General features: G+C 54.8%; 1 protein-coding gene across 2 annotated transcripts in view; it reads left to right on the top strand.

The window, feature by feature from the left end:
* Positions 1-8,755, top strand: part of Agtrap (angiotensin II receptor associated protein) — a 12,899-nt gene extending 4,144 nt beyond the window's left edge. For both annotated transcript variants that reach the window (XM_004639740.2, XM_023699599.1), the window contains exons 2-5: positions 3,295-3,329; positions 5,399-5,504; positions 6,177-6,372; positions 7,280-8,755. In XM_004639740.2, coding sequence (XP_004639797.1) covers positions 3,295-3,329; positions 5,399-5,504; positions 6,177-6,372; positions 7,280-7,398 — 456 coding nt within the window. In that variant the 3' untranslated portion in view covers positions 7,399-8,755. The remainder of the gene's footprint in view (positions 1-3,294; positions 3,330-5,398; positions 5,505-6,176; positions 6,373-7,279) is intronic.
* Positions 8,756-10,129: the final 1,374 nt, after the last annotated feature.

The raw sequence follows: 10,129 nt of genomic DNA on the forward strand, positions 1-10,129 counted from the left end.
AAAAAAAAAAAAAAAAAAGGGAAAGGAAGTATGTAAATCTGGCCATTGACCCCCTTCACGCCCCAGCCCTGTCTGACTGCTTATAACATTGCTAGCTCACTTAGCTATCTGTAATAACTGGGCCTGTAGGTCTTGAAACTGGAAGGGACCACACAGTTCACCATGCAGGGCCCTGCTTCCCCTCCGGGGTGTCCCATGGGGGTCATCACATGTCAGCACTCGAATGGCATTGATCTGAGTGGTCACCTGCAGTGGGCCTGGGAATGACCCTAAAGTCCCTCCTCCCGTTGGTCCTCCTGCGGCAAACAGGGTTGAAGTCTTAACCCAGGACCTTCCCGCTGAGCTGCATCCCAATGCTGGTTTTGTTGTTGGCTTTGTTTTTTGAGGGGGAGGAGGATAGGCTCTCATTAAATTGCTCAGGCCTGGCTTTTGAATTGGTGACCATCCTGCCTCAGCCCCCCACAGTGCCAGGATTACAGGTGTGTGTGCCACCATGCATGGCTGAGGGGTCACTGTTGGTCCTTGTTTTCTCTTCGGCCCCCTCTTCGCTGCAGGTTAAGCTTCCTCATTCCCATCCACCCTGCCCTTGCTCTTCTGGATCCTGATTGTGCTACTAGGAAGCGAGAGCCCGGGCCTTGAGAGACTGTGTTCAGGGCCAGGCTTTGCTTCTTGTCGGCTGTGTGACCATGAATAGGTGTCCTGACCTCTCTGGAGATCAGCGAATTAAAGGATCGGGTGCCCTGGCAGGCAGCACACTGTGCTGCCTAAAAACTTGGCCGAGAGCCTGGTGCTGTGGTTGGCATCAGCACTGTGTTCCTGAGCTTTATGATTTGACTCCAGAAACTTCCCCCACAGTTTTCTGTGTCCTCTGTGAGTTGCTGGTCCCTCCTCAGGGCTGCCAGGAAGGGGAGGGCCAGCTTGGCTCAGTTCCCTCTGGAGCTTTCCTGTACATTAAGTCTGTCTGGGTTAGAGGGCGACTATCCTCCCATTACAAAGATGGGAAAACTGAGGCAGGTGGAGGGTAGATGGCTATGGATTTTTGTTGTTGTTGTTCTGTTTTGTTTCCAGAGCTGAAGAGAAATGACCAGAGGGCTCGGATTTAGGAAACATCAGCAATATCTCCAAATTAAATGGATGAATACAAATTGGCCTGGACTTGCAGAGCCAGGAGACAGCTGTTGATGCAGACCTAGTGTGTGCATGGCCTGGGTACAAGAGCCAGAGCTGGAAGCGGTCTTAAGAAGTCACAGACTTGGGGAGGGTGGGGATGGCCTTTCCAGAGAACAACAAGATGGTGCCGCCTTCCTGGGATCTTCTCACAGTCCACAGTGAACTGTCAGAATCACCAGTGTAGACCCAGGGGCTGTCTCTCTTAAGAAAAAGATGACAAGGGGCCTGCCCCTTAGCTCAGCTCTTTAAGTGGCTGCTTCAACAAAGCAGTCAGGCTCAGGTTGCTGTGGTTCGATCCCCACAACCCAAGCCAGCCAAACCTGCCCTGAAGGCATTCGGAGCAAAAAAAAGATAAAGATGAGATTACCCCATCCTACCCCAGCTTCCTGCCTCATCCTCCTCCCCTCTCCTCTGCCCTTCTGCTCCAGCCATGTGGCCTGCTCTACAGTTTCTAGGACATTCCATGCTCCCATCTGTCACAGAGCCTTTCAGGTACTCTCGGTCCCAGTTGGCATCCCACTCACTGCCTTCATCTTGGCCTATTACTTTTTGAAGAAGTCCCCCTAAAGCCCCCCTAAGCCCCAATACAGTGAAGTTCCTTTTCTGGGAGGACTGGGGTCTCAGTGGGTCCCATTGCATATTGCTGGGGGTGTCCATCCTGCACCCTTGGGGTGGCAGCTCCAGTTCAATGTCCTTGGAGCCCAGGGGCCCAGGAAGCCAGGGACAGCAGTAAAGGCTGAGAAAACTCAGCACCATTCTGTCTCTTCTCTTACACCCCAGGTAAAAGAAACCCATGGAAGGCCAAGCCTCCCCTTGCCTCAGCTTCCTAGCCTTACAGTGGGGAGAGGCCTGTGGTCGAACAACCCAGGCTAGGTTTGACTGCTGGCTTTGCCTCTGACCAGTTGCAGGAGTTTGAGTCTCAGGTTTTTTTTTTTTTTTTAATATTTATTTTTTTATTTATTGTGTGTGTGTGGCCAGCTCAGCCCACCAGGGGGCGGGGCTGGCTGGCATGTGGTGCTGGGGGATTGAACCACGGTCCCTGTGCTTTGTTTAGCTTAGCTTGTTCTAAGTAGGTGCTTTAGACCACTGAGCCATCTCACCAGCCCTGAGTCTCAGTTTTGCACAATGGGGATAACAGTACCTGAGAGAACTGTCAGGGTGAAGTGTGTTTGGACACGGAAAGCACTTGGAGTGGAGCCCAGTGCTCAATAATAAATGATGGCAGGGCCTGGGAGATGGCTCAGTAGAATAAGCACTTACCTGGCAAGCATGGGGTCCTGAGTTCAATCCCCGGTTCCGCCAAAAAAAAAAAAAAAGATAATAAATGATGGCAGAGGGTATTGGGGTGCCAGGCACACAGACATACCCTGTTCAGAGCCCCAGGACCTCTGCAAAGCTGGACATGTGGTGAGGCTTTCTGGAATTTCTTTCCAGTCTTCTGTACCTGGAAGAGGCATTTTTTAAATTTATTTATTTATTTTGTGTGTGTGTGTGTGTGTGTGTGTGTGTGTGTGTGTGTGTGGCCAGCTCAGCCCACCAGGGGGCGGGGCTGGCTGGCATGTGGTGCTGGGGGATTGAACCACGGTCCCAGTGCTTTGCCAAGCTTGTTCCAAGTAGGTGTTTTAGATCACTGAGCCATCTCACCAGCCCTGGAAGAGGCTTTTTTGGTGGACTCTGGAGTTGTTTGTGGCTAGCTTTGGGTCTTTGCTTTTTTAATAATGGAAATTTGAAGCACAAATCCACAGGGCAGAAAAAGTTAATTGGAAAGTTACAGGGAAGATAAGAAAAGGGGCACATTTTGATAAAGGGGTCAGACTTCCCACCCACAGAGGTGGGAAGACAACTTTTAGGATCAGCAGGCAGGTGGGGGCCTCCTAATCTCTGTCTTAGTCCTGGCTGTGGCATCCTGTGGCTGAGAGGTGGCCTCATTTCCAGGAAAAATTTGGCTCTGTCTGTGGAGGGCATAGGTGGGGCCCCGCCCTTCCAGGCTATGGTGGATGTCCCTGTCTATCAGGGAGTCCTCAATCTTGAAGGGAGTGAGATTATTGAAGTCACGGCTAATCAGTTGAAATTGCCCCTCTCTCACCACAGTAACATTTACAGACCTGTCCCTTTGTGTCACAGGTGATTCTCCTGGTTCACTGGCTGCTGACGACCTGGTGAGTGACCACTGCACGCACCTGCGCATGCATGCGCACACGCATGCACACCACCCCCTGGCTCTGTGCAGGTGCATGCGGGATGATGCGTCCCCCTTGCTTGGTCTGTGTCAGCCTGGCTGCCCTGCTGTGTCCTAGCCAGGCCACCCTGGGTCAGGCACTTTGCCTGTTGGGGCCACTGTCTGCCTAGGAGTGGGATTGGAACCATGAGTCCCAGGATCCAGAGGGAGAGGCTTGGATGCTTGTTGGTCCCCCAGGGCTGCCGGAGTGCAGCTTGGCTCCCACTGTCACCTTCGGTTTGTGGCCCTTCTGGGAAAGTTCTCTGCCAGACTAGGACTGGAATGAGTGCTCTTTGCAAACTTGGAAGTACAGTAGGTGCATGCACAGCTGGGAGGAAAGAGAGCAACAGACTCTGGATCAAAATGCAGATTTCTCTTGGGGCTGGGAAGATGGCTCAGTAAGGGCCTGAGTTCAATCCCCATTTCCACCAAAAAAAAAAAAAAAAAATGCAGATTTCTCAGCCCCAGTCCCCAAGGGGCATCTGGGCAGGGCCCAGGTACCTGTGGTCTTAAGATCAAAAGATGAGCAGCGGATTTAGTCCAAGATGAGGAGACCAGTAGTGCTCCACAGCTACCTGCACCTGCGGTCTTCTTCAGAGTCATACCTCGTGAATGTCATCCATTCACACCTGTGAAGCTAAGCACACTGAGCAGGAAATAGAGTGGCTGAGGGCCTGTTTTCCAGGCATGGCCCAGGGCCAGGGTTAGAGTACTTGCCTGGCATTCTTTTTTTTTCTTTTTTTTTGGTGGAACCGGGGATTGAACTCAGGCCCTGCGCTTGCCAGGGAAGCGCTTATTCCACTGAGCCATCTCCCTGGCCCCACTGAGCCATGTCCCCGGCCCCTTGCCTGGCATTCTTGAGGCCCTGGATTCTGATTCTGTCCAGTACTGCAAAAAAGAAAAAAAAACAAAAAACAAAAAACTGCCTGGCCTCTGGAGCCAGATTGTATGAACGCCAGCCCTGCCACTTAGCTGTGTGACTGTGGGCAGGTTACTAACCATGGTGTGCCTCGGTGCCTCCTTCCTGCAGTCATTGTTTGTTTGTTTGTTTGTTGTTGTTGTTAGAACCAGGGATTCAACTCAGGCCCTTGTGCTTGCCAGGCACATGCTTATTCTACTGAACCATCTCCCCAGCCCCCCTGGAGTCATTGTTAACATAAAAGGAGGAGGGAAGTTAAAGCACGTAGAGCCCTGCAAGTGTTCAACTTCCATTTCCTTTGGGTTAACCAGCAAACCAGTAGGTAGGCAGTGAGAGTTAGGAGTAATGCCCTAGCGGTAAAGCAGGGTGGGCCTGTGTCAGGGAAGTGATACTTAACCTAGATCTCTGAGAGGAGGGGTCTGAGTTAACATTTGAGCTGAGGCTAAAGGGACCAAAAGGCCAAGCGTTCGGGCAGAGTGCACGTGGTCGGCGGCTTGGAGGTAAGCAGGAGGGCTTGTCAGGTGGATCCTCAAGACAGCTGAGTTTATTCCAGAGGGCTGGTGGCAGGAGAGGCCTCATCTGGTTTACATGCCATCTGCTGTTCTTTTTTTGTATTTTAGGGAAGGGTCTACAGGGTGTTCAGGGTCTCACTACTAGATCGGACTAGTAGTGATAGGCCTGTTTACAAGCCTTCCAAGAGCTGGGATTACAGGCGTGCACCACCACGCCCAGTCTCAATTGCAGTCTCATTGCGCCCCAGGGGTGGGGCCAGTATAGCAGGCCCAGGGATCGCAACCCTCAGCCCTAGGGGTGCTTTAATCCGCTGAGCTATTTTTGGCCAGCCCTTGCCATCTGCTGTTCTGGGAGCAGCCTGTAGGGGGCAGGAGTAGCAGCAAGGAGAGCTATGTGGGGTGGCTGTGGCTGCTGCTGTGGCAGAGAATGGGGAGGTGGAGCCAGGGTGATTGGCCATAGCCCTGTGGCCTTGGGGACTGTGATCTGTTCTCAGAGGAGACCAGAGACCTGCTGCCTCCAGAGGGAGGTGACCTGCGAGATGGTGGCCGCCTCACAGAGGGTGCTGCTTCCTTCTGCAGGGGCAGCATCGTGTTTGGGGGTGCCTATTCCTGGGCCAATTTCACCATCCTGGCCTTGGGCGTGTGGGCTGTGGCACAGCGGGACTCCATTGACGCCATAAGCATGGTGAGTGGGGAGTGGGCGCTGCAGTAGGCAGCAGCAGGGGCGGGCACAGGCCAGCTGTGGTCCCAGCTCTACCACAGTCTTCTCTCCTCTCTGTGTCCCCGTTTCTTGCCTTCCGGAGTCTTGTACAGCGTCCCATGTGTGTCTGGTAGCTTCGTCCCTGATCCATTGCCTTCCCAAGCCCAGCAGGCATGAAGCAGGGACCCAGCCAGCAGGGTCCAGACTAACCGCTCCCCATGGTGGTCTCACCTGCCTCAGGGCCTCTTAGGGAGAGGGGTGTGACAGGAGACTTAGCCAGGAGGGAACCCTGCCACTTCAGGAAGTCAGAGCTGGCACGACCTATTGGCACTGCCCGGTGCCCAGCACGAGCACTTCCTGCCAGGAAGTTGCTGCCTGTGGGCAAGATGGAGAAGGGTTTTTTTTTTTTCCCCTTGTATAGGAGACAGATCAGATGAACCTCAAGGGATGTTAGCACTGCAGGTTCTGGAAGCGAGTCCTAGGCCCCAGGTTGATGCAGGCAGGTGGGGCGGGCGCAGGGGAACACAGCAGAGCGGACCCTGGCAAAAGCCCTGCAGACGTGTTAGGGCACAAGACAAGCTTTCCAGCTGGCATCTTGGGGAGTACCTGGGACAACAGGGTGTCGGTGCCCCTAACTCATGGCACGGTGTCTTGCAGTTTCTGGGGGGCTTGCTGGCCACCATCTTGCTGGACATCATCCACATCAGCATCTTCTATCCCCGGGATACCATCACAGCCACGGTTCACTTCAGCGCTGGCATGGCCATCCTGAGCCTGCTGCTCAAGCCTTTCTCCTGCTTCCTGGTGCACCACATGTATCGTGAGCGCGGGGGCGAGCTCCGCTTCCACTCCGGTGAGGCCCCAGCCCCCACTCCCCACCTGCTGTCCCTTCCCACGGCTGGGCGCTCCAGGCACAGGCGGGAGTGTGATGAGGGTACTGCACCTCAGGCCACAGTGATTGTCTGTGTGGTCAGCTCCTGTGGGCTCCAGGGAAGCTCCTCCCCTCTGGCCCCACGTGGGCCGGCCCTAGAGCCCCTCCCTTCTTCTCTTGCCCACTCTGGGCATTCAAGGAGATGGGTGTGGACACCTGCCTGTCACTTCCAGGGAGACAGGCCTACAGTGGGCTGTGACAGCCTAGGGGAGCACGGGGAAGGGCAGGAGCAGCCACCACCGACACCCTGGCTGACCTCAGCACTGCCTGGACCTGTCCTAAGCTAATGAGACAGGAACAGTCTGTGCACATCAGTCTCCTGAGGAAACTGAGGCCCGCAGGCCTTGGTCTTGTTTGGGGCACCACACAGATGCGGAATGAACAATAGGAGTGAGACCCGGAGGCCTGCCCATCAGGTGCTTAAGTGCCTGCTGAAACAAAGCAGTCAGGCTCAGGATGCTGAGGTTCGATCCCCTCATCCTCAAGCCAAACCAAACCTGCCCTGAAGGCCCCCCCCCAAAAAAAAAGGAGTGAGACCCAAGAGAGGGTCAGAGGTTGGGGGTGCCAGCGTGAGTCCCAGGGTCATCTCCAGTGGGTCAGGCCACATCGTCAGCCCTTGCTTTCCTCACCTGTAAAGTGAGGACAGTTGAAGCAGCTGTTTCAGGAGGACACGGGACAGCTACAGCTGCTGACAGCAAGGTGTGGGGCTGCTGTACCCATCCCTGGAATCGTGGTGCCACAGGTGGGCAGGGGCTGGGCTCCATGGGATGTGCCCAGTCCAAACCCCTCATTTTCTGTTTCTTCCCATGCCCCCCCCCCCGCCCCCCAGACTTCCTCGGGCCTTCTCAGGAGCGCAGCGCCTACCAGACGATTGACTCCACCACGGAGGGGCCTGCGGAACCCTTCGCGGGCCTCGAGGCCAGGGGTCCGGACACCCGAGGGTACTGAAGCCGGCCCCCACCACCTGTCCTTGCTCACCACATCACAGTCCTGATGCTTGGGGGGTCCTGGGGACACCCCTGACCTTTATTGGGCCTAAGATGCAATTACCTTCCTGTCCCCATTTCAGGGGTGGGGGTTGTTAAATCCCGTGCCCATGGGACCATGGCTTCCCAGTCCCATGAACTCATCTGTCCTCACTCTGAGGCCTGCTGTCCCCCAAAGAGCACCCCACAGGTTCCCATGCTGGGTCTGTGGTCTCTCTTTGTACCTCCCATCCCACAGTTGCACCATGCAGGCCTCAGGCCTGGCTGTGCATAGCCAAGGGTGACCTCCTGGACCTGCCTCTGGCTTGTGGGGCCTTTGGGTCCCAAGCTCTGAGAGCTTCAGAGCACACTCAGCTCCAGAAGCAGCTGGCATGGGAGTGAGGTCTCATGCATCTCACTGCCTGGCCACGTGGTTCCTGGGGGCCCAGGCCTGGACTCCACAGGACCTGCCACAGCCTATAGCTGCCCTCCTTGGAGCCATGATGTTAGAGTTGAGGGATTCTGGGACAGCACTGAGCCATGTTTCATTTCCCAGCTGGCTGGGTGGCTGGCTTGTCATTCCTGGGACCGACCTTTTCTCTCCTGAGTCCCCAGGGGAAGCCCCAAGTGAACTGGAACTGCCCAAGTTAGCCTGATACGGCCAGAGCAAGCAGGAGTGCCCGCTGGGCCCGCCTCTCAGTGCCACAGCAGAGGAGGGCATGGTCAGTGCAGCACATGTGCCTCCTTTCTCTGACTTGGTTTGTTAGGCAGAAGCTGTGGTTAGCAGGCTGGAGGAGGCGGCTGGGGCCTGACTGCTAAGCCAAGACCAGATGTTTCCGTTCCTTCACTTTCTTGATCAGTGGCCATAGATAAAATCCATACATCCTCGTGGTTTCCAGCTTTAGCTCAAAAGGACAGAACCTCCTCTGGGCATGCCGCTAAGGTCCAGGTCCCAGAGAAAGTCCAGACTGTGGGTGAGCAGAAGGGTTAGAAAAATCTCAGGGCCTCAAACTCAATGGAGCCATCTGCCTAGAGTACACAGGGACCTCCTCTGAATTAGGTAAATGCAGCCCATTTTATTTGTCCAAGAACTGTGACCTCAGAAACAGGGAAGTGGGGCTGGGGAGATGGCTCAGTGGAATAAGTGCTTCCCTGGCACACACAAGGGTCTGAGTTCAATCCTTGGTTCTGCCAAAAAAAAAAAAGAGGAAAGCACATTCCTTAAAAGGTCCAGTTACACGGACGCAACCCGAGACCTCCATCTGCAGCTGCCAGCTCGGTGCTTCTCGCTTCTTCTGAAGATCTGTCATTTTTTGCAATAAACACTGCCTATTCTGGGATGAGCTGTGTGTCTTTTTTTTTTTTTTTTTTTTTTTGTGGAACTGGAGATTGAACTCAGGCCCTTGCACTTGCCAGAGAAGTGCTTATTCTACTGAGCCATCTCCCCGGCCCCTGGGCTGCATTTTTTTAAAAAAATTATTTATTTAGCGTGTGTGTGTGGCCAGCTCAGCCCACCAGGGGGTGAGGCTGGCTGGCATGTGTTGTTGGGGGATTGAACCACGGTCCCTGGTGTGGGGAGGGGGGCAGCTCAGCCCACCAGGGGGCAGGGTTGAGCTGGCATGTGGTGCTGGGGGATTGAACCGTGGTCCCTGTGCTTTGCTGAGCTTGTTCTAAGTAGGTACTTTAGACCACTGAGCCATCTCACCAGCCCTAGTTTAGCTTGTTCTAAGTAGGTGCTTTAGACCACTGAGCCATCTCACCAGCCCTAGGCTGCATGTCTTATCTGCCCTCTTTCATCAAACAGAGAGAATCTGGGAATGTCGCCAGATCCTTGCTGTGTTAGGACTTTGTTGGGTTAGGACCCAGGAACAAGGTGACCCGAGTTTGGATTCAAGTTCTCTTGTGCCACTTAGGAGCCAAGTTCCTTCCATGTATCCCAGAAAAGTCTCTTGCCAACTCAGGGATTCAGGTTGGCCTAGCCCCAGAAGGGACCCCACACAGCACCAGCATTGCTGTCTCACGGTGGCACTTTCTAGGAGGCCAGGCTCCCCTCTCTGCGGTCCGTGTTGGGCCTGCAGAGCCGACTCCCATCCACAACCACTTTGAGTCCCAGGGCAGGATCTGCACACAGTGGCTGAATCGGCCATTCACAACTTGCTGCTCCTCTGCCAACCACAGTGTCTGGGCTTCTGTGGGGTGCCACCCCACATTTTTTGTGGCCATCTGTCAAAGGAGGCTGAGTAGCTTCAGGTAGTGCCTGGGGCCACAGTGGGATCCCAAGTGCCTGCTCCCCAGCTGAATGATCCTGGAATCGCCTTTTCAGGTGGATACAGATGACAGAAGAGCCCCTGGTATAGAGGCCATGAGGCTGCATTTGGGAACAGCTGGACACTGCCTTGATGCCAGGAGCCTCCATCCTGTGTGGGGGATACCATCGAGCAGAGCTGTCCCGTTTGTGGCAGCGTTACCCCCTCGATGTGACAAGTGGCCCGCAGTGGCCCTTGCAGTGGACTGTTGGTGTGCCTCCTGTAACCACTGGCAATGCAAGCTTTGCTGTCAAGCAGATGCAGAAGGCCACAGGTCAAGTCACGATTGCAGCAGCCTTTGGCGAGGAGGCTCATGGCCCTGGGGGAGCAGGATCCACACTCAAGTCCCTTTCTCCTGACAGATTCTGGGCACCAGGAGCCCTACAGTGTCCCTGTGTCAGTGGAAGG

The sequence above is a fragment of the Octodon degus genome, unplaced genomic scaffold (genome assembly GCF_000260255.1).
Source record: "Octodon degus isolate 3935 unplaced genomic scaffold, OctDeg1.0 scaffold00113, whole genome shotgun sequence".
NCBI classification, from domain to species: domain Eukaryota; kingdom Metazoa; phylum Chordata; class Mammalia; order Rodentia; family Octodontidae; genus Octodon; species Octodon degus.